General features: G+C 31.8%; 1 protein-coding gene across 3 annotated transcripts in view; it reads right to left on the bottom strand.

Moving 5' to 3' along the window:
• Nucleotides 1-1,272: 1,272 nt before the first annotated feature.
• The window catches only part of LOC146530908 (uncharacterized), a 210,290-nt gene continuing 185,742 nt past the window's right edge, over nucleotides 1,273-25,820 (bottom strand). For all 3 annotated transcript variants that reach the window (XM_085199635.1, XM_085199633.1, XM_085199632.1), the window contains 3 exons: nucleotides 5,396-5,455; nucleotides 3,621-3,695; nucleotides 1,273-3,536 (listed from right to left, as the gene is read on the bottom strand). In XM_085199635.1, the coding sequence (XP_085055761.1) occupies nucleotides 2,538-3,536; nucleotides 3,621-3,695; nucleotides 5,396-5,398 (1,077 nt within the window). In that variant the 5' untranslated portion in view covers nucleotides 5,399-5,455 and the 3' untranslated portion in view covers nucleotides 1,273-2,537. The remainder of the gene's footprint in view (nucleotides 3,537-3,620; nucleotides 3,696-5,395; nucleotides 5,456-25,820) is intronic.

Below are 25,820 nucleotides of genomic sequence, written 5' to 3' on the forward strand. Positions count from 1 at the left end.
ATGGTAGAATATAAGAAATAAAAAATATATTATTTTTTATAGATTGCTTTTATATTATTAATATTAATTAATAGTTTTTTAATTAATAAACTAATAATACCCACAATATATTGCTTAGAACATTTAGAGCAAGACTTTAATCCCCAATTGAAGCCCATTTTCTATTAAATTAAAAATGTTAATTATCTTTTTGTACAGGAATTGTACTCACACCTATCGAGCTGTTTAACCTGAACTACAAATGAGCTTCATATAAGTCAACGTTAACCAATTACTTATTTCCTTGAAAAATTTACAACGTGAGTAGGTATACTAAAATTATCAAATTTAAAAGTATTGGACGTAAAGCCCATAAGGAATAAGAAATGTGCCCAAGTTTTGTAATAAATCTTAAAAGAATGCTCGGCCGTTCCCAAAAGGATACTCGTGGAAGCGTTCACCTTCTATTTTCCTTGTTATTTATGAGCCTATGCTTTATACTGTAACCGCGAGCCAGAATAAAGTAAGTAAATAAAATAAATTGCCTCATCTAACAACAACCGTATGTTCGAAACCAAAAGTATTTTCGGTAATGAAAACTTATGAGGAAACTAGAAGTCCATACTAATTAATTTTATCTAAAGTGTCCCAAAGTCCAAAGAAATATTTTATTTCAATATAATTCTAACGAGGTGAAGACAAAAAGCCCGTATCTAATCTAAAGGCCTGATTTATGATGATGTGAGCATGAATACGGGCTATTATAGTTTAAATTCTAATACTATCTCCAATTTACAACTAATTTACATAGACCTCCTCTTAATTTGCATCTTTCTATAACGTTATTATAAATATCACGTACATATCAGCTAACAACTAGGTTAAAGAAATTCGTTAATAGACCTAAAATTAAAACTGCTCAAATATTTAAATATTCCAGTTTAATATTTCTAGTCGTTCGTTTCTATGCTAGGTTTGTATACAACGGGAACCTTGGGGTAGCGTGACATAGAAATCTTTTTGTTTGATCGGGCATTTGTGACAACAATTTCGTTGACGTTAATCCCTAGACAATGGTAACGTTTTATACGAAACACAACGAGCCCTTTGAATTATGTTGAATCAGAGTTAATGTTTATTTAAAAGCTTTCTTGGAATTATCGTTTTTATTAAAATCGTCGGTGCAGTAAATCCCTTGAAATTGAAATGACTTACACAGTAATAGAACTTTTTCCTGATAATTTATTTGTTTAGAAATATTATAGGGATTTGAAAATGAAATAAAACTTATTGTAATTTGGCAGACATATTTATTTATACTTGTTAAATTTTAGCTGCATCAATATAGCAATAATATTTATTTACAAATTCCAATGAAGGTACGAATGTAATATCAAAATAAATAAATTTAACTAAGTACTTAACTTATACTATGATAAATTTGGTCACCAAACAATATTCATTAACAGCACAAAGTAATTTTGGCTTATTAGTTATGCCCTACGAGAAATTAAAGTTTTAAGTACATGTTTAAAGCTAACATCAACTTCAAACAAATCTGACTACATCATCATTTAACAATTATTACAAGACAATTTATTTTCGCTCGACTAATCTAGTTATAGAACGAAATCCACGCAAATTTCGAATAAAAATACAGTTAATTTTTTAACCTTCCTCCATTACATTTAGAAATATCTGTTTACGTTCACGAAAAATATAATTTCTCTGTCAGTTTATACAATAAATGTTTTAAATATTTACAAATACATACATGTAATTTTATTGCTGAAGAAGTCGTAAAGTTCCTAGTGTAAGTAAGATTCACAATTAGAAGTAAAATATATTATCTAAGAACTATAACTAAAGAATAATAAGGACTAGCTGTAAAAATATTTTTATTATTTTAAGTGTCTTTCAAATGTGGTTCCGATATGAGAAATGAAGGTGTTTTGGCAATTTATTTAGTTTATTGCGCTATCATGAAATAATCGTTTATGCTTTAGAAGACTGCAAACTTATTTAAGATTATATTTTTAATATCTCGAGAGATAAAAATACCTTAACATTAATTGAGAAATTGCTCTTACAACACGTATATTTACAGCACATTTAATTTAATTAATTTTAAGAAATGATGGTTTACCATGTCTCATAATATTTACATTGCTATACTAAGCTTTTCTGGTGTTTATCTTACTGTGATTCATAAATACAATTATAAGTACATTTTTCAATATACAATTTGCCTAGATCTACATACCAAATTCAAATAGGTAATTTTTATCCGATAACATAGATAATTTCTTTATAGCATATACACTGACTTCGAGAGTTCATGAGTACCTAGTGAAATATAAACAAGTTAACAGAATAGTTTTTGAAATATATCGTCGAACTTTCTCTCACTGGCACAACTTAAATAACTTTATCACATTCTTAAATCCATTTTCACTGCACTTTTCTACATATCGATTATTCCTTTGCGAATATATCGTCCAATAATTTTAGGAACTCATAACGCGGTCTTCAAATGACAGCATGTCAAAACTATGACGTCACACAACTACATCTCTCGCTGTGGCTCCATTAGAGGGAGATTTTGGAGCGATAACAGGCTGGAAACAATGTGGTGTTGGAACAAAGTCTTCTACTAATTTACGCTTTAGAACAGAAGAAGATCCAACGTATACGTTAGTTCCCGGAAACGTGCCTCGGCGCCTCCGCCTCCAAATGATGGCAGCAAGACCACCTAATCCAAAAGCAATAATAGCCGACAAACAACCCAAAACGAGTTCTGAGTCTGGCGTACGTTCTGGAACGCGCTCACCCCTCATAGAACTAACAAGAACAGACATAAGCCGATCTCCTTCACTAACTTCAACGTCTTGTACACTCTCTGTAGAAACACGTTGTGCTCGGCTGGTGTCTATTGTCATTGTTTCAGATTTTTCATTGTCAACACCTGGCGTTCGAGAAACTAGTTCTACCTGAATATGGTAAATTGTATCTGGCCATAAAGATAAGGTAACACGAGTCGAATCTGTGAATAGATTTCCTTTGAGTCCACCTCCATCAACTTCCCATGTAACGAGATATACACCACGGGCTATTCTGGGCTCCCAAGCAATTTCACCAATAACAAGTACTTTTTGGTGTATAAGTGATATTTCTTTTAGTGTCCATTTATGCTCGTCATGATTGGAGCTGTTTGTATCATGTGCCACCCAAGTTTCATCTGGACTATAGATTGTAACTAGACCTAATGGATCAACGACCAGCACCCTCAGAAGGGCCCCTTCGTTATTTGAAGGTACTCTGGTGGCAAGAGCTTGTGTTTGAATAATTTGTCTCCATGGTCCGTCAGCAGCTCGGCGCATTACAACGTAGACAAAAGGTGCAGGGCGAGAAGCGGCTCTTGGGGCTGGTGGTGGCCAGCGAGCGAGTGCCCCACTGACTCTCATTACCCCTTCACCTTTTGTATGAATTACTGGTTGTGTCTGAGAAGCTCTTGCCGCTTCCGTGTGGAACTCACAAGCTATTTTGCAGCCAGGAAACTATAACAAAAACAAATTATTAATAATTTATTTTATTATGAAATATCAATACCTAGTAAGTAAAAAAACATAAATTATACTTACACAGATGTCTTTCTCATCACATACTGCACCCCACACTTCGTAGTTGGATTGGAGTAGTTCACAATTTTCCCAACACTGCAAAGAAAAAAAATATATTATTTATGTTTTACAATACGATAATAAAATAAAATAAATATTTAATAAAATATAAATAAATCTTTGGTATTTAATAACAATAACCAATTTATAAAGATCAAATAATATTTAATAAGTGACATATCTAGACAAATACATTCGACGGCGGACACAAACGCAGCATTTGTCATTTGAAACACTCATTAGTTGGAGTTGACGTTAACTTGACGCCCACTCTTGCCTTGGTAAGCTTTAATAATTATGAGAACGGGCTGAGCCGCGGTTATTAATTACTGGTATTGACAAAATGTCCTGTCGCCTGGAATCCAGGGAGCCTTTGAAGTGGCAATTTTATTGATTTTAACAAGTAATTTCATTAGTATTTTAAGGTTTCACGCTCGGTTGAGTCGGTTGGACAGTTTAATATAAGACTTTATAATTAACATGAGTTATTCGTGTACACATAAATTATATATTTTTTTATATTTTTACAAATTCTAACGTAAAATATTCTGCAATGAGCTTAAAAATGCAAAACTAGCGGTTAACCATATGAGAAAACCCGTCATTTTTAGTATAAAATTCTTTCTTACATATAAATACATTCCAAAAGACTCAAAGATCAAATTAATTTGGTAATACTACTAGATAGCTATCAATATCTCACAAACAAATAATTTCCTTAATGAAATTATTTTTCTTTAACAAAATAACTGCGTTTTCCACATTATTTTCATAAAATAATGTCTATATTTATTTTATATAATTAATATTTAATTATATTTACGATTTTAATTAAGTGCCTTTTCTTCTGGAGCTATATCATTACTGAGTCCTGAATTTCAACGTCGACGTCGACTACAAAAACCCGAGCAACATCAGCTGGAAGTATTAATTAGCGTTCTTTTATATTTCCCATTATTACTATAGATAATGATAAAAAACAAACTTCCTTTACCATTCCGTATTGTATTTTAAACTTGTTGGATATTCGTATTTTTATAAGTACATTGTCAGACTGGTTAATTATCTGTCTGCGTTATATACCTTTTTTTAGAATCAGCTAACTATTAACCTAGTGTTGAGACACTCCGTTTCCCATTATCCACTGAATTCTGGAGGCATTTAGTGTTTAGTCGCGGAAATGAACGCCGCGATGGCGTAGTCGACGTGGCTAAATACTGGCAAAATATGACAGAAATTTTCCAAGCATTGACACGAAGAATAGGAAGATGCCGCGCTTGGCCACAACACCAGATCGAGGAAATAAAAATATGGAATATTTCATTTCATTGAGTAGGAATCGAACCCACAATCGATCACGATTTCAGTCACACTTTGTGCTCCTGCACTAGCGATAGTCTAAACTTGTAGATAACTAGTATTTTTATAAGTCCATTTTCAGATTGTTTAATTATCTGTACTTACTACCGTTATATACCTACTATGAGCTAAGTAATTATGGCTTTACGTTATGACATTTTAAAATCCAATAAATATCCAACGGATATTAAATAATTAAGTTAATTTTTACAACCGCCCACATTGGTTTTTTGGCGGTAATTCGATTTACTACTATTATAAAGTAATTGGGGATGTAATTATAAGATGTTATGGAAATTATATACTAAAATTAATTGGCTCTAAAACTGATTTATTGGTTTGTAAAGTGTATGGGATCAGAAAAATGGAACGCTCACCATAAAACAGTCGGGGCCCTGCAAGCACGATGACTCCCCGCCAGGTCGAGGTGGTGCGAACTGTGGACAACAAAAAAATATAAGTAAAAATACATACACTGTAAGTGCAATATATCATATAAGATACACGATCGATGCATTCCAATACACCTTATTGATAACGCAATTTTATTTTATGTTTTTGTTTGGTTCTTTTTTTTTGTTTTTGTATAAAAGTTAGCTTAATTGCAATGAAGTTGTTACTTTATGAAGGTTTTATATTTAAATTATAAATATAAAATAAATCATAATTAAAAAAAGTGTATAAAGTAAATGCGGCGTTAAATTCCGCTATTCAACATGTAATACCTCAAAAATAAAAAAAAACTCGTCTTTATCGCTGTTATAATTAATTATTGTTGACTTAGAAGTATAATCATTAACTAATGAAGATACCGATCAATAAATTTTAATTTTGTAGTTATAATAAGAGCTACCTTAAAACTGGAAAAATCAAAGGACAAAAGTACGTTACCATATTTATATACTTTTTATCGTCCTTCATAGTCATTATCCTTTTACGTTACTTATCTCGGAGGGTGCTCTGGTACTTTTAAGCTATATATCTTGAAATTTTTCTACTACTTTTCTCTTTGTTTTATGTTTTTTTTACATTTATCTATCTACCTTTATCTTTTGTAATTTTCTACGACAAAAATAACTACAGCGAAATAATGTGATAAACATTATAGTAGAAGCAGTACTGTTATGATATTGGTGTGAGTTCGATTTCCATTGGGTAAAAAAAATATATAAAACATAATTAGTTTTTTTTTAACATTATGATTATACCTAGAAAATACATCAACTTTGTTTCATATATATTTAAATATTATAGAATATGGTTGAATTAAGAAATGTACAATACATTTGTACTCGGAATAACACATACAGATGGCAAGAGATGGTAAACTCCGAACATTTAGGATATAATTTCCGCTCCAAGAAGCTGTTGTTACCACAAAACACTACTTAAGTTAGCCTCTATTCTGCGGCTGCATTTAGTGCTGATGCTTGAAATTTGCACATTTAAATATCTAACTAGCGACCCGCTTGCGGCTTCGCCCGCTTGAACTAAGAAAAAATATTTATTTACTTAACCGGATTATTTTCGTGTTGTAATAACATTATGTACTGAAAGACAATGTCCAGATAATTCAATAATATATCGATATAACTTTTTTAATTAACCAACCGATTGAAATTACAAATATATTAAATGTTAAGAGAAGTTTTCCAAGTAAAAACTGTACTTAAATCGGTACAGCCGTGTCTAAAGTTAGCGTTCATCAAAGCATAGACAAACAGATAAAATGTTAAAAATCTTTGTTTCAGCTTTTATTACATTATCAAATGCCCTTATTACTAATTTTTCTCATAAATTATTATTATTTTTGTATATTTTTGTTTATTTAAGAGAAATAAGAAAAAGATATTTATTTGCGTTTAAGGAAAATAAATAATAAATATGATAAGACAAATACGATAGGATTATTACTGAAAATATTAGCACACGTTATAATAAATATATTTACACAAAATGTTGGTAATCAATATTTATTATTCTGTTCCGTATATAGTCTTTTCGCACATTTCTCGTGTTTTGTAAGGTACATATACGAGTAATATAGGCGTTAACGCACTCTAAATAACCAGAAAATATCAATATTTTAAATTGCTACTATTTATTTTACATATCTCGCATATAGCAGAATAGGCAGAGGGAACTTAGTGTTAAGACACTCTGTTCTACCGAATTTTTGAGGTATTGCGTGTTGAATGGTGAACTTAAAGCGAAGTGATGCCAAGAAATTATTTACTATGTAATATTTGAAGCTACAGTCTGGTATTGGCTATAAAGGAACATATTTTAAACTGATTCAAATATATTGTCTTTAAGGCAACCAAATTGGCATACAAGCTTACCCCAACATATATATCGATGTGAATATTCGACCACATTGGTCGAAAAATATTTTAGCCGTAATTCAATACACAATCGACCAGTTCGTGTATTGATATTTATTCGAAATACTTTTCCATACCGCAATGACCATTCGAATTCTTAATTAAATATAAATGGAATTTTAATTATTCGACAGAAGCTAACGCATTAGTTGTTATCTAAGCTAAAAGAGGGTATATGTAAACGAAAAACGACCAACTAAATGTTGGAGCGAGCTCTCAGTTTAATGCATTTGATAAGGATGATCGGCATCTTCTTACTGGCTGTAGCCTGCTTTAATTGCATGATATGGCGAAAGGACATGCATACGGTGGCACGAACACGTCAGAATATTTCGTGACTTCATGAAGAGTTAATTTTTTATTTATTTTTTACGTCAAAACTGTGACTGGCATATAAATTGTTTTTTTTAGTGGCACGCTCTATTTCGCATACAGCAGGATAAGCAGAGAACCTAATTATGAGACACTCCGTCCCAATTTTCCGTTGAATTTTGAAGGCCGTGTGTGTTTACTGATGGAAAATTTCCTCGAGTGGGAATCGAACCAACTGACGTTTACAGTTATACTTTTACTATAGGGGTGTGGCGTGTTTCAAACATAATTTTATACAATAAATTAATTTTAAATTGAATTTCATTTTGTTTGTAGTACATATTATTTATGATATTGTTTTTCATAAGAAAGGTTTTTAGAGACTATAAAATACATATTTTAGTAGGGTAATATATTATGAAAATATAATCGGGCTACCAAATAAACGTGCCACAGTAGTAATAATAATGTGATATAAAAATAAGAACTTTATTATTCGTTTCATCTTTCTTTATCTTTCTTTATTTTATATCTTAAAGATATAATATAAATAACCTTATTATTATTGTATAACATATAATAAAAGCTTATTATAATATACCAACATAAAAAAATACTTTTCACAGAGTTTTAGTAAGTAGTTTAAATGATGCACTAAGACCTTTAACATTTCAAGTTATACGATAAAAATATCTCTTATTGCTTTTTTGTATCAGCTCGATAAGAAAATGTCTCATTACTTTGAGTGCAGATATTAAATAGTAATAAAATATACTATTTAAACATAAACAATATTTTAAACAAGTTTCAAATATTAAAAACTCGCTGGTAATAAAATAAACATATAAAGATAATTTGAATGTAGACAGCTAATGTAAAAAGTAATTATAAATTATAATTAGCATTTATTAATCACAAATAAATGTTAATGGACTATAATTTTATAATAAAATTAAATTATAGTAGGTTTATAGGAAATTGTAAAACGAAATAAAACTCTCCTCGGGTCACTATCATTGCGGCTAATGAACAAATAATGACGCCAATATCAAACAAGTCCGACATCCGCCTCTATTAGATGTAATCATCGTAATTTTTCACACAATTTATTTTTTTCAACCGTGATACAACGCCGCAGAAATGTTATTTCACGTCAACTAATGACAACAAAAAATATTATTAAAATTGTTATGCTTTGGGCTATTTAAATGCCAACGGAAAGGTAAGTTTGAAATTATTTCCGTTGTACATTTTCTTATTTATACTACCGTTGGTTTATCATTGCTATTATTATCATTAGCTTTACGCTGTACATATTAGGAAGTAGTGTTAAGACACTCCGTTCCCCACTTTCCGCCCAATTTTCGAGGCATTGTGTGTTGAGTGGCGGAACTCAACACCTCGCTTGTGCCTTTATATAAGAGCAAAGAAATGAAAATATTCATAAATAATTATTCTTTCCTCCAATTGGGAATCGTATCGTCGCATTAAAATCACACGCTTATACCCTGGAGCCGACGACGGCATCAGCCATTAAGGTTTTATCATTAAATAATATAAATTCAGTTTATCTAATTAAATCCAACTCCAAAGAGATGCCAATCAATCGAACCACTTTCCAAACGCACGAAGTTTTAACCAATTCAATTATTAAAAGTATTGTATCGCACGACTTCCTCTCGAACTCTGAAATTTGAAAGTAAAACAAAATAAAACTGGCGAATATACGAGTACTTCGGCGGATGCAAAGGGAAGTGAGTGGATAATGAATGACGGTGATTGAAATCTGCTTGACGAGTGCTTCGTATTTGTATTAGATGCCGCCATAGATTACTCTTTTGTTAGTCAAACAACGCTTATTGAATATTATTTAATTAATCTTTGGTATTTGACTTTGGACGCCGTTGTGGAAGCCGTATGAAAAATGAATTGTTTGGAGGGGAATCTAGAGGCTTTTGAATATTTCAATTATTATAAATGGGATAAAGAATGGAAAATCGCAAACAATAACAGAAAGTATTAGTGAATTAAATGAAAGCTTACACGATAAGATCTTCACTATTATAGTGGATAAAGAAAAGAATGCGTCAAAATGACAGGATAGCGTAACACATAAATTTTTAGGGTTCTGTACCTCAAAAAAAAAACAGACCGCTTATACAATTACTTTTATTGTTTGTGTCATGACCGTTTGTCCTGAGATCGCATGAATGTATCATCTGATGAATATAAACTCTAGTCTACTGTCCCTTGAAGTGGAGAAAGGTTCTAAGCCATCGCGATCAAAAGTTACGAGCATTTATGCATAGATTTTGCAACATTTTCTATGAAATTTGCACGAAGTGAGAACTTATGATACAAATAAAAAAATTATCGCAAAATGCAAATTTTAGTATGTCATAGAAAAAAACATTACAAACTTATAATCGTATTTGATTTCATACAAAATGAAGGCATAGGTCCACAAACTGTACTTTGTTAACTATTACAAATTGTACATTCCGTTTACCTACAATCCTGAAATTGCTACGGAACCCTCAGCATGCGAGTTCGACTTACATTTGACCGATTTTTTAAAGATTATTAGACATAATCATAAATAAGCGATGCCTAGGGCGATGCTAGAGGTAGGAATTAATCGATCGAAGAGCACACACGCTCGTTTACAATCAATCTATCAGCGTTTATGTTACCATAACTACCGGCTATCTTCATTTATCATTTTGTTTGTGAGTAGCCAGCGAGATCTGTTGGGGGTCATACCGAAGGTCCACGAGCGGACGCCAGTATTACGAAATAAACTACTGCAGCACAGAAATGGAATAATATTATTTTATTCCATTTAAAGAACATGGCACTTGCCCAACGTCGCAAGGTTATCTAACAAAATAAAAGAGAATAGTAATTTCTTCTTACTCAACATAAAATCAGCGAACTCAACAACACAAAAGATATCGTGAGCTGGAATCTAAAAGTTTAATAAACAATAGTAAGTGCCACATTTACAAGGAAGGAGATGGAGGATGGTTTCGAGCACGTTGCTATTTTTTTTGAAGAAAGCAGGAGAGGAGCATGAATTATGATTACGCATAAAGATAAAATACAAGCTAAGCTAGCTCGCCAAATGGTGGAAAGGAAACGTAATTTTCTCTTGAGAGGTACGACCGCGATTAAGATGAAAATATGGAGTTTACAGATTTTACAGATTAAAAATTTATAGAAATAATAAATAGGCTACAGCTATGTTTTTTTTTATAATTTACTTATTTTTAGTAGTGAGGAAAAAGAATATTGTAATTTATTAGATGATGATATAGAGAGATTATATTAGAGTGATATACTATTTTAAAAAATTAAAGTAAGACAATTTCTTTCTTTTTAGAGAAAAAAAAAGAAAATTATAATATACCATCTTTATAATAAATTTAAGTGTCATCATAAAAAACAATTTTTTTTTGATACTATCAAAATCATAATTTTTATAAAAGCAAGTTTTGATTAAGTTTTCCATACAATAAGTAGTTTCTACACAATTATTTTTAATACTCACTCATACATTTTTTTGCTTTTGAGCTTCATTATATTCATTAAATGACTTACCTCCATACCTTTGTGCGGTTACAATAGGCTTAGATGAAGTGAGCCTGGTGTACTGGAATAATAATTTATATGCAAATGATATTTATGAGTTCTAGTTACATATATCTGCATTAGAATTTTGTAAAATCAAATCTTAATTATTATACCTAGGTATGGTATAAATGTACAATCGTTTAATAAACATGAATTTAAATTGTTATTATTCTAGTTTTATTGTCGCATAGCAAGGTAAAAAGAAACCTTGTGTTAAGACACGTTTCCTACTTTTCAGACAATTGAGACATTGCGAGTTGAGTGAAAAGTCAATTTTGCTTTGTCTAATACAACGGAGAAATGAAAATCATTTAAATAATCTCTAATCTCTCTAATCTCTAAGTAGGATTTGAACCGGCAACCATCGAGTTTAATCAAACGCTTTACACAGACGGTCAGAAGTTTATTTTTTACTTTTTAAAAAGGAATAAGAAAAATATACATCTATAAAACAGTAATTCAGCTTCTAAATAAATTCATTAACCGCATCTAATAAAATACTCATTTAAAAGGATTTCTAGATAAATCGTGAAAAAGCAAAGGAAGTGAATGGTGCTCGAGTGTGTGCAATGTCTCCCGTACGCTGGCTGTTATTTTATTTGATCTGGAGGTAAACTCTATTACTGGACCGTTTTTACAAGTAGAAATTCAATTTCAACGGCGTGTTCTTAGTGGAAAGTAGGTTATTGGACATGGAGGATAAAAATTAAATGAACTTGTTTCGACGTAAACAACTTACTTACAATAATAGTATTTATATTACAATTTTCTGTTTGAAATTGCTTAGTTGATTTTCCTTGTAATAAAAATATATCTTATTTTTCTGGAAATTTTGCTCTCCTCCGCATCATGTGGAGAGTGTAAAAGAAAATAACTTTTAAAATGGAATTCTTATTTTTTTGCTTAGTATCGAATACCGGTAACTAATGTTTTTTTTTCCAAAATAAACTACATATTTCTAATATTTGAAATTGTATTTTTTTGGTAAATGAGAATGTAATCTTCAACCTAAAAATTTATCAGAACTGCGTCAGGCTTCATTAATCTTACACTTCACTTTATATTTCTTATAAACCTATATCTTTTCTTATACATAAATTTTAAATATAACAAAAACAATAAAACCCATAGAGAAATCATACCTACCAAATATATTATTTAACATTTATCATATGACGCTCTCGCACATTCGTTACATTAAATACGTGTCAACATTTGAAACAAACGATTAATGAAAGATATATACCCGTTGGCAATAAAAGATGGCATCGGCATCATTAGGGGCGCGGCTGCGATATGAATTTTTCATGAAATATGGACTGGCACGGCGTTTATTGCTGCGAGTACAACGTACAGAGCTGTATTATTACATCCATCGATTCTTTTTCCTTATTCAACTTTTTTCTTTCGTGTGAAAGGACCTGATGATTTTATCTTGTCTTGTGTACAAGGCTATAAAATTTCATCTGATATGGACGAAATCGTGGACACGAATTAATTAAGTTGGTACTTCATATAGAAATATTATTATTGCAGGTGATGCGAAAGGTTATATTTGAAGTTTTATTATTATTATTATGATAATAGCGAAATATATTTATGAAAGCTTAATGAATATTGATGATTCATATATTCGTATTATCGTCTATTTTTATATAGCTTCTATAATATTTTATTATTTTGTAAGGCAAGGAGAGAGAAAAATTTAAAATGTTAATAAATTCATTCCCCCGAGTAGGGATCGAACCCACAACCATCGCATTACAGTCACACCCTTGTAACCCGGCGCAATAATAGCAACTCAACTCAACTTAATTTTACTAACAGAAAAATTTACTATATTATATTAAGCTTTTTTTAAAAGTTTCTAAGTTTATTAGCTTCATCATTTGTCACTACATGTACAAAAAATTACATGTTATATTCTAGTGGTACTATTACTTTAATGACCCAAGTGTTCCATATAAACTATATATAATTGGAATCTAACTAGTGTTTTTGTCTTCACAGTTATAATCCAAACCGTTGACCCATTTTCTTATTATACGTAGAGCCGTTGTATCCTGCCAATTTACTTTATTGACATAACATCGTTTAGTTTTTATTACGTTTGCCGGTTTAGAGTCTATAATTATTACAATTTCAAACTATCCTTAAGCTATTTTTAAATTGCACCTCTACGTCTAAATTCCTATTTTTATAATAAAGGGATAATAGGTACCGCTAATAGATCTACAATAGCATAATTGGTCATAGGACTTGATTTTATAACTAAAACGTTTTCATAGGATTATAATTAAGTAATTATAGTATATATTGACGGTATGGATGTTATTGAAGGATTTTAAATTTTAAAATGGTCAGCTTTTAAATTTGATTGTATTAATTTTTAGACGCTTAGTACATATTTCCTCGTAATCCTGAATAGACAGCAAAGAGATAAAATGATTGTTTCTTCAAAATATCAACAGCTTTCAGAAATAAATCAAGTTGTCACTTCGTTTATACCAACAAACGATACAAAACATGTACAAAATTTGATTATACCACGTATAAATTAAATGTGAACACAATAACAGATTAAATTACTACTCCATTCTGCCCACACGACAGGCACCAGGCCGCGCGACGCGACCAGAGAACTTTCGAAGCGTTATGTACGAAGGTGGCTTAACATATAATATTGTAGCACATTGTACGACTCGAGGACCGCATATAAATGCGTTCGGAGCAAATAAAATGGTGCTATAATTTCAAATCATATGGACAGAGAATGGGTGTGGACGGCGCTCTCATTGTGTGGAAATGATGTAACCACTATTAAAAGTGTGGGCTGTATCCCTGAATATTTCTTGCAACGAAGACGTCGCTGGTCATATCGGTATTTTATATCTCCAAGGAGACAATAGCGTACATTCCCAATAAGAAAACTTGATTCGTACGTTAAGTGGTTATACAGTGCTTGGTAAAAATCAACGTCAGGACCCCAAAAGGCACAAGTTCGCGAAGTGAATTAGTACCTCATTTAAAGCGGAATAACTAATTGTATTGCTCAAGTTCTTATTGAATTTTGTTTTTTATATTGTTTGTTTGTTGTTGTTGTTATAAATTTTAAACAGGAGTGAAATACGAAATTATGATATTTTAAAAGTTATTAAGTAAAAAATATTATTTACATGAGGGCATGATTAATCAAACTCTATTTAGTAAAAATTGTCGACATTTTTAAAGTTTTAACTAATCTGGTTATTTTGTTTATTTTACACATGTATACGCTTAAAAGTATACACATATTCTAAAAAGTTCTATTTGTATCATAGCTGTTTAAATAAGAAATCGATTTCGTCTCTTAAAACCTTAACAGCAACGACTTAATTAAAAAAAAAACAGTATAATCGATAACCATCCAACCTTTCTAAAACAACTATGAATAAAAAACTCAGATTAACCTTAGTTTTTTATTGAACATAAATCTTCGAAATCCGTCGAAGTTGAAGGACAGTACCCCTGGTTGGGGATTAATTTATCTTGCGTCCCGTTCACGCGTGTAAAAGCGGGATACGTCTATCTCTGTCTATCCGTCGGTTTTTGTAAGTCTCAGAAGTTCCTTGGAGCATGCGACAGATGCGCGCTTGGCTGCAGTCCCTAACGAAGCGTATTTCAATCGGGATAATCAATCATATCTGTGATTGTTTGACCGGTGATCTTTGATTTCGAAAGCTATATCTGATACGGCTCTAAGTATACATTTTGGACGCTAAGCAGGTATTGGATCCCAAAGTTTTTGTGATTAAGATTAATCTCCTGATTCTTAAGCTTTGATAGTATGGTATGATTAAATTAGCGATCTTCTCGGTAGCTTGGTTAACTGTAGATAAATATTTGTTGGGAAAAAGAAATTGAAAACTAAGTGCTATAATGATTCAAAAACCTAAAATTTATAGAAAAATATTTTAAATCGTAGGTTTGTTAGGAGATTTTGTGAAGATTGCTCAATCAACGTTCATTTTTCTAAACTATATTTACGTCAACTTTTCTTTTATATAAATAAAACATAATCTATCATTATAGAATGCAATAATCATTTAGCCAATAACTAATTCCGCAAAGCTAGACCCGATCCTGTTACTACCACCAATAGCAACAACCAGTCATTCTGCTATTGTACCAGATGGTCATCAATCAAAACGTGCGTTCATTACTCAAAATATAAAATTCATTTTCAATACAAGTTACATTACAACTTCAGCGTACCTGAGAAGCGTGTCCTCAATAATATTCCCAACAAAAGTATAAATAATATCTTACCAAGATATCGTAATCACGATACAAGCGAAGGAAACGGGAGAATGTAGCCAGATAGGAAGACCGTTACAAAGCGATATCGACAACCGAATCCGATGGCCGCATTGCGAATATTAACCAGAAACCACACTCCACAGCCTAGAATTAGGTTATGCTAAGTCAGTGGCTTAAAACTACAGATTCTACAGTAATATGTAAATTCACAGTAACAGTTTTTGTTCGCAATCCAACTAAAGCCATTATCAAGAAGTGTTCTGCTCCAGGTAGTTAAGTTGTTATATCTTAAACTAAACTTAATTTTTTATACATAAGAACCATACTTGCATGTATCGCAATCTTTTTCTCATTCCTGATGGCCGGTTGATGGCTAGAATTACGTGGTGAGTGATAATAAACCATATGTTTAACGGGGCTAGGTTGAGTTTTAATTTTAGCCATTTATTAACCACTAGTTAAGCTGCCTAGTTCCCTGCCTAATAGCTCGGGTGCGCTTTCGTACGGTCGGCTTGAAGTAAGCCTACGTTGATTATCCTTTTTTCTTACTATGCTATATCTTTGATATTTACATTTTCTTGTACTTAAATAAACAATGTCGTTATTTTATTGCTAAGAATTGCTACAAATATAAAGTTTGTTATAATATATATTTAGTATAAAATCACCTTTAATCTGGTTAGGCGAGAAGTAGGTTTCCATTCCATTCCATCAGCCTTTTAAAGTCCACTGCTGGAGAAGTAGGTACTTAATGATGTATCACCTCGATATTCACCAATCATTTCCTTTCCAAACATAAACAACAAACGTGCTGGGTGGTATAATAATATATTTTTTATTGCCATATTATCTCAACTGATCCGTCTTTTTCTTGTTCCTTGACATTTGCGAACTTAGATTTAAATCACAAATTATATAGATGTTTGAAAGTTTCAATATTATTATCAACATTTTTTTTATTGAGCTTAACTTATAATAATTATTTTTTTTATGTATTCTATTATTTTTATTTTAGTGAAATCTCTTTCTTCCTCACAATTTTCTCAAATTTCCTCACATTTCGATAAAGTTTTGCCAAATCAAGAAAACATGCTCCAATAGCCCCCATAGCGACCATAAATAAACAATTAAATATATATTGGAGACTATCTGGTATATCGTCTGCCAACGTAATAGACCACCTTACAAAGAAAACACCATGTCCTCTCACAGCTCAAGATCGAAGGCGTAAAGACGACATAGAAATGGTTATGTTTCTGTATGTATCAGATTTAAGTGACACATCGTTTATTCTGCTTACGGTTTCATGAAAGCTTAGAGATGCGATCGATTTATTCTTGTTTATTATGGTATAAAACGTATGTGTTGGTTTAATCGATGAATCTAAGTATATTGGAGTCCACAAATAACTTTAGAATTATTTTGAATTGGTAATTGATTTGTGTGTTAACATTTTTTTTGGAGGTTAAAAATTATTTTTTTGTATATTTTTCTTCTTTCTTTCAGCTAGGCTGGCTAGACCGAATTTTGGAGGCATTGCTTGTTGAGTGACGCAAACACTCGACTAGGAATCGAACCTACAAACTGTCGATTTTACAGCCACACGCCTCGACTGGCCTCAAAATCCTCAGATGGCTTCCGATAAAATAATATGCATATTGAAATAACAAATTTTTTTTTAAAAATAAAATAAAGTATACGTTGTATATAAAATATACAATACAAGAAACTTTTGTTGGATAAAATAGCAAATGCATAACAAATTCATTGAATCTTATTATATACAGCTAGGCGGGAGCTAACGGCGTCGTGCTTCTATTCTTATTCAATACAGCTTAATTGTGGTTTCCGTTACGGCCTAGTCTACCTCGCCTCACCATGCCTTACCATGCCTTACCATGCCTATCGATCTAAAACGTGAACAATAATATTATTAACCGAATGTACGGTTGCACGAAGCACTTATATCAATCTTAGGTATTTCCTTGATCGCTATCGACGTGGACAACCGTATGGGATTCGATAAGAGACCCATATCAAATCATATTTCGTATCGATCGTAATTCATTAAAAATACTTTTTATTTTAGAGTTAATCTCAGACGAGTATTTGGGCCAGTCGTGGCGGGCACATAGTGGACTGTAAATACCACTGGTTGTGGTTCGCTTCCAGGAAATTAAATATTTTATATCTTTGTTGTTTGTTCTGGTATCGAGGCAAAGCGCGGCGTTGAGATCCGCCACACGCAAGTGGAGTGTCGTGCGGGAAGCCGATTTTTTTCTTTTTTTAATCTCAAACAAATATTACTTTATGACCGAGTTTATGACCGCGGCAAGCTTAATTTTATCACGGTAGTATTTTAAATGTATCTATTATATGGGGACTAATGCACACAAATGTTTGTGTCGCACCAACTTATCATGAAAGATGGTTAAAGTGGAATATAACTGTCATAGATGGAGGGTAACTATTAAAGATTAGGTCCAATGTTAGACTATGAAACATGTTTATCTAGATATTTATTTTTATATTATATATTTGTATACTTTCTTATATATATGTTATAGAAACATATAGAAAAATACTAAATTTCACGTATATACAAAAAGTATATATTACGTTAGATTTACCTCACTGTAAAGCATCGGCAAGCTACATATGCAATGACTCCAAGAGCAATTAAAGGATTCATAACCAAAAAAGTAAATGGCCGCGTTCTCCTTCAAATATTTATATAGGCGAGAGCAAACAGTAGCGTTAAAAGCAAAGACATGCGTTTAGTCTATGACAAACACGCTGAAAGAATTACGCGAGAGGGACACAAACACTAAAGAGGACTCTCGTACCCAGAGGGTAAACAAGCGAGGCTATAAGGCAGGTAAAGCGAGGATTACCTCCTAGCTCAGGCGAGGCCAGGCAGGCACTACGGTATTAAGGCGACGCACCGCAGTTCAAAATGTAAATGACTTGCTTAGAAACTCTCAACTGGATTAAGTTGTAATTTGCATATGTATGATGATATCATAAACTGTTACTGGGGAATACTTTCTTTAAGTGTTATCTTTGAAAGAATGTTTTAAATACTTGTCAGGGTATAAAGCTGGATCATTTTGATTTACATGTCGATTAGATATTTATGTTTGTATGGTTATTGGAATTTTATACTAGACTAGCGGACGCGCGCAGCTTCGCTTGCGTATATAGGGGTGAATTCTAATAAACCATGAAACATGTGTTCAATGAAATATTTTTAAGAGTCTAAATTTCAAATTTTATAAAAATCGGTGGTGATTTGAAGATTTTTCCATACAAAATTTCAACCCCTTATTTACACCCCTAGGGGATGAATTTAAATAAACCACGAAACATCTGTTCAATGGTATATTTTTAAGAGTCTAAGTTTAAAATTTTATAAAAATTGGTGGCAATTTAAAGATTTTTCCATACAAACTTTCAACCCCTTATTTGCACCCCTAGGGAATGAATTAAAAAAAAAATTCTAAAAAACCGTGAAACACATGTTCAATTAAATATTTTTAAGAGTCTAAATTCCAAATTTCATAAAAATCGGTGGCGATTTAATTTTTTTTCCATACAAACTTTCCACCCCTATATCACCCCTTTAGGGTTAAAATTTTTCAAAATCCCTTCTTAGTGGATGTTCAGATTACGAACGTAAACATCTGTCCAAGTTTCAAGTTTCTACGCACAGCGGTTACGGCTGTGCGTGCGTCTTACCTCAGTCAGTGAGGACAAGTCCTTTTATATATATAGATATACTTACAACCTGAGGCCGTCTTGGCGCAGTGGCTTAAGCAAGGGATTGTAGACGAGGGTTGTCGTCCCATTCGGAGGAAAGAAATATTTAATTTTTAATACTATATTCCCTCTGCCTATCCTGGTACATGCGAAATACAGCGTGAAGCTGCAAAATAAAGAAGATAAAACCTACTTCTCTATTTTTAGGCATATTAACTATAAATATTAATATTTTTTTTATATCCATTTATTATTATTTGTATAGCAAGCAGCAAAAGCTTCGATAAAACTAAATACAGTATCTAGAAAGTTCATTATAATTATACAAGTAAACTCATTCAACTCTGTGAGGTCGGATTAGTCGAGAGCTATAAAAGTTATCGAACGTACTACCATTATTAGATAAGCAATGTAAATTTCCTTCTTATCGCAGTAAAACTTTATCTAAAACGGACGACTACAGTAAGGCTGGGAGCTAACCAACTTGTAAGAAGTTAATTTATTGTCAATTATGTTAGTTCTAACTTACTAAGCTACACTTGACGTATAAAGTGCACGCTAAGTTACAAATTATCTTTAGCTATAGCGAACAATAATCTGTATAATAAATAAAAGAATTCTTGATTGTGATAGCATCTCGTCGAGATAGCATAAGTCGAGCGGAGAAGCAAAGTATATTTTACATGTTTTATTTTCATGAATATCTTATATTTTAAGAGAAATCGCTTTCCATTTCTTTCAATTCAGTAGTTCGCTGTGCCCAAAGATTATCAAAGAATCAGAAAAACTTAAGTCTTAAAAATTTTGTAAAAACAAAAATTTTATTGGGCTAGAATGGCGTCTATAAAAAATATTTTGCTATTTTAAAAGCAATATTAAAATAATTTATAATGTGAAATAGCTGGACTTACTTAGATTAATAAATATGACCTCGACCAAAAACTATTTTTTGGTCGAGGTAGGTAAAACTATTTAGCTATCTAAGCAAAGGCAGGGCAATCGCCCGTATAAAATTTTTCTTTTCTTTTCAATTATATACGAGTACGAGTCACTATAGCTGTTTTGCAAGCAACCACCAAATGAGGACTAATAAGGATTTATGTTGGAGATAACTTTCTATTGATTCATCATTGCCATTACGTTTGAATAATGACAGGCCTACGATACACACGTCCATCTTTCATGTTTTCAATTACTTTGATATACCTATAATACAAAAAAATATACTGAAGAGGCCAGTCGTGGCTCTAGGCCACAAATGTGGGACTGTTAACTTGACTGGTTCTGGGTTTGATCTTCACTCAAGAAATTGATATATTAAACCTTAAGCTTAAGTTAAGTTCCGCTACTCAACAAGCAATGCCTTCAGAATTCGACGGAAAATGGAGAACGGAATCTCATAGTACTAGGTTCCCTTTATACCCGGGATGTATACGGGATAAAGCGTGAAGGTATTGAAAAGAAGATTATTATTATAATATACTAAAAAAATTAAAAAATATATATCAACATTATATGACATTTTAGCCGCCCGTTTTAAAACGACAAAGTTTTCGTAACAACCAAAAACTGAGTAAAGAGCGCAGATGCCGCAGACAGTTGGGAACAACTGGCTTTGAGTTGTACTATAAAAAGTTATCTTTTAAAACAAAGCTGTAAATCAATAAAAAGTTTATACTTTATAGGAAGCGTTAAGCGGAAATTTACGATGACGGTCCTTTCTAGTATCTTGATAATCTGTGAAGATAGTTTAGCTTTACTATAAGGTTTTAGAAAGCTAAGCACTATGTACTTCGAAACGTTAAGTAAGAAAATAAACATATAATAATATATCACAAAATTAATTTCAATATTTAATATATCGATATATCTATTTTAGTTTATTAAACTTGAAAAAAAACCACATAAATTTGTTATATATAAATATCTTTTTTTTATTTACTCTGTCTCTTACATAGCAGGCTAGAGTAGGTAGAGTGGTAGAGGTAGCCTGGCAACCAGGTGGTCCACCGGCCAACCAACCATTAATAATATTGCCGTAATTAAATGTTACTCGTAAGTGGTACAAATAGTAATAGAATGAATAAAAATTTGCTTTACATGGTAGAGTCTTCGCTAGCTAGCCCTATTTTGATCATGTTTTCTATGCAGATAAAACATATCATCAAACATAGAATACGTAAAAAAAATTACGAAAACATCCAAATTTACTTGTAAATTAGAAACATAAAAATTTTCAATTAACTCCAACATTATATCACTAAAACGATTCACAGATAAGGCGAGGTAGAAAACCCTATTGTGTATAGAAAATTACCTAAAGATATGAAAGGGTTATATTTTTTGTTAGACAAAACTGTTTCGCTTCGATCGGCATCCAATTTACTTAGAAGAGGCCACCGTCCCGCCGTCCCGTACCTGACGCTTTGTCGCACGGTCACGGTACACGTTCTAGTATTTGTGTACTTTATAATTAAAAACGAATGTACATCAGGAATGTTATTATGGAAGTAATGGGAACATTAACTTTTAGATTTTGATGTTTTGATTACGATTAAGGTATAAAATGGTGTATTAAATTGTTAGACTTTTTATATAGGTATTCCATTTTATATTGAAGACAGAGAAAAATGAAAAAAGAATTGTATAAATGAAATGACGAGTAGAACCTGTAACTAAAGCGAATACTGAATTCGATTTCATTTTATTATATACTTGTATTTAAGTTACAAATATATGTTTCTTGGTAAATTGTATTTGGAGTGCAACTTGTGTACATGCTGTAAAAATTATGTTTATTTTAGAATGGGATCGTTGTATGTACCTACATATATTTTCCGCATTTCACAATAGAAGCAAGGAACACTTCGTTCTCGTTTTATTCTAGAAATTATAAAACAAAAACTTTATAACAAACCCTAAAACATTATAAAAAATCAATTATATCAAACCCTAATAGTTACCTTAATCTTCCAACAATCAACAACAGAATAAGCATTTCACTTCATTCGTATTAACATACATAGACATACGTACCCAGTCAGTACGGCCACTTAGAACAACACCGCTTAATGCAGCAAAAACAATGGCAACCTAACGTTCCATACTAACTTAATATCGCTCGCCTACTTATCTGAGGTACTTAGCGGACCTTCTATGTTATAGGTTGCTCCTTTTAGGGAGCTGTTTGTGTTATAATTCTGTATTGCATATGGTAAATGAAGGAAAGTGGCAATAACGTTTGGTTTTTCTTTTAAAAATTATAAATAAAAAGTGTTAAGTTACTTAATTTTGGCTAATCTTAAATTAAGTAGACAAATTAACAGTAAATTCTCAATAAATAAACGCCGACAGAAAGCAATTTTATTTTTTTAAGTAGTGCTGCTCTTGATTGCAATTACTGTTTTCTTTTCAGTCAGAAAGTCCTTATTACTATTTTATATTTATACTAGCGACCCCCTTGCGGCTTCGCCCGCTTTTACTACTGGATTATTCATATAATGTATGTTTGCAAAGCACTTAAGATAATGTGAAAATTAATTTTCTCTAATGCAACCCGCATTTTCGTAGTTCCAATAAGGATTTTCCAATTGTTTTACACAGCAACGATTTTTTAGTAGGTATAGTAATTTTAAATCTGTGCTACTAATCTTTTTAAGAACTTATTAAAATATATTTAAATGACTATTTTTAGATAGTTAAATGACTATTTTTAAATGGAAGAAATTATAAACAAAAGCCTTCCTACTAATAACTACTACAAAAAATATGAAACCAAATATATCGCGCTGAAATAATACATTCAATTCCAATTATCCAATACGTGCAAACACATCTAAATCTTCGTTGCTATGCCTCTATAGCGGGCGGGTTTTTTTTTTCGAGCTTGTGGTTAATGCTGAAGAGGGTATTCTGTCCCTGATGAAAAGAAAGCACTACTTGGCTGCCTGTGAAGAAAATTAAATAGAATGCATTGGCCGGGAATCGAACCCGGGCCGCCCGCGTGGCAGGCGAGCATTCTACCACGGAACCACCGATGACTGCTCATGACACGCTTGTATAAGCAAAATGTCGCGGGGCGCGTTTCGCAGCAAGGATGTTTTGATATTGTAACAACTTCTAAAGTACTTATTAAAATGAAAAACAGTAAAAGACAGTTTTGATCTACATTAAATGGCCAACGTAACTAATATACTTATTTATATGCTGAGAGTAAGGGATAAGTAAAACTTAAGTCGGCACAGCTGATGAGTCAACGGCGTGATGTGTCAACAATTAAATGCGTTTTTCTCTAAAACTATTCGCAATTTCGAAATAGTGTAAATAGCAAATTTTATCTTCGTTTAACGTAGAAAATTAATAAAGTATTTTAAAGGATAAGGATTAATACCATTATGGAAAAATATCCCTCACAATAAAAAATATATTGAAATTACTATTTTTAGACAGAAATATGATCACTACACGTTATCCTTAAAAGATAAAAATATGCTCTCGCGGACTTTTTTGTAGATCTTATTAAGAGGAACAATACTCCAGTACATTGTTTTCATGTAGTACTTACCATTAAAGCAGCGCATGCGCGAAAGTGTCTCAATGGGTAGGACTTTAGACACATTTATCGTATTTATGTTAATTTACATAAGAATGTACAAATAATAAACTATATATAAACCTTCCCTGAGAAATACTCGACCTAATGGTGAAAACCGCATAAAAATCCGTTGGGTGGTTTAGAAGAAGAAGAGTTAGAAAGTTCAGACAGACACGAAAAGCGACTTTGTTTTATAAGATATAGGATATAGAATAGAATATTCTTTATTGCACACACAAAAGATACAAATACCCCAAATATAATTAGAATATATATTTAAAAGATATATGAAAAAAACGGTATTATTGCTTCGAGCAATCTTTTATATACTAGATATAGTTATCTCGTTATTTAAAAACTATTAGTTATGCCTCTACCACGATAAGACTTACGCTTTGGAAGCCGTAATAGTAAGTAGCTTTATAGATAAGGAACCGAAAGCAGCATCTTTTGACAAATGGTCTACATCTGCCAAATCTTAAGGTTAACTTATTATCATCATACTAGTATTATTAATGTGACAGTAAGTTTGTTTGTTACGGTTTTCACGCCAAAAATACTTAAATGATTATGAAGAAACTTTGTAAATATTCTTAGAGATATTAGAAAGGACATAGGATACTTTTTAGTTTTAATATAAAAATAAATTTAAGCGCCTTTGAGTCTCTAGCTATGAAATAGTAAAATCTCTCATTGTTTAGCAACTTTTAGGCATGTTTTACAAGTACGTTTCAATTTATATATTTTTTTTTATTTTATTTTTATTTTTATTTTTTATTTTTTATTTATATTTTTGATCAAATATTGTACCACAAAAGACGTCGAGATACAATACAATACAAAAAGATATGAAGTTAAAGCACTGGCGGGGTATCTTGAGATATTAGTTGATTTGATACAAATCCTGGTTTCTTAGATAAGACGAGCTCAAGGGTCCGCTTGACAAATGGTTGCGTCTATGAGGTCATGGCTGCGATGTAGACTCTTCGCATACTTGGATAGAAATAAAGCTAAACAACTTTAGTTTAAACTCTTGATAGCGCTATTAAAGTTAATCTTTAAATTGTTTTTAATCTCGGATAATTTTCTCGTTTTTGTGACAACCACTTAAGAGTTGAAAGCTTCTGCGTAATGTTTTAAATGGAATCTGTAGTGGGCTTGTTAGTAATTATTAAATATGTGTTAGATAATTTTATTTAATAGTGCCTATTCAGGGAGATATTGTTAGTTATTTTTATAAAGTAAAGCCTCCAGAATTCGGCAGAAAGTGGGGAACACTAGGGAACACTAACACTAGGTTCTCTCTGCCTACCCTGCTGTGTGCGGGATAGAGCGTGAAGCTAATATTTATAAAATAAGCTTATGTAGCGATTTGAATTGAATAAATTGGTGTTGCGAATCAGACTCGTCCACCAATGGTTCCTTATCAATTTTGTAATTGAATTTGACAAACTTAACTAATAGTCTTTCTGTGGTATATCTATAAATTACCAGTTTACGGACTTTCCTTTACAATAACATACAATATATCGTAAGCAAAAATTATCGTATCTTTTTGTTGTGCTTTCTCAATTCAATCTTCAATTCGTGGTAAGATCTCTAATATTATTTTTGAACATTTAAGATATGTCATATGTATAATTGTAACTAACGTCTGACGTCTCAAACAAGACGTCTGTTATACGTCTTTGCTTAACCACTAAGACTTTCACGCGGAAACCCGCACATGGCAGAAAGAACCTAGTGATAAAGCACTACGTTTTCCACGCACAGGTCAATTATTAAAACTGTGTATTAAACGATTAAAAGCTTAACCTTTAA

Source organism: Heliconius melpomene, chromosome 16, assembly GCF_056956725.1.
Source record: "Heliconius melpomene rosina isolate 202511_hmr_F chromosome 16, ASM5695672v1, whole genome shotgun sequence".
NCBI lineage: Eukaryota > Metazoa > Arthropoda > Insecta > Lepidoptera > Nymphalidae > Heliconius > Heliconius melpomene.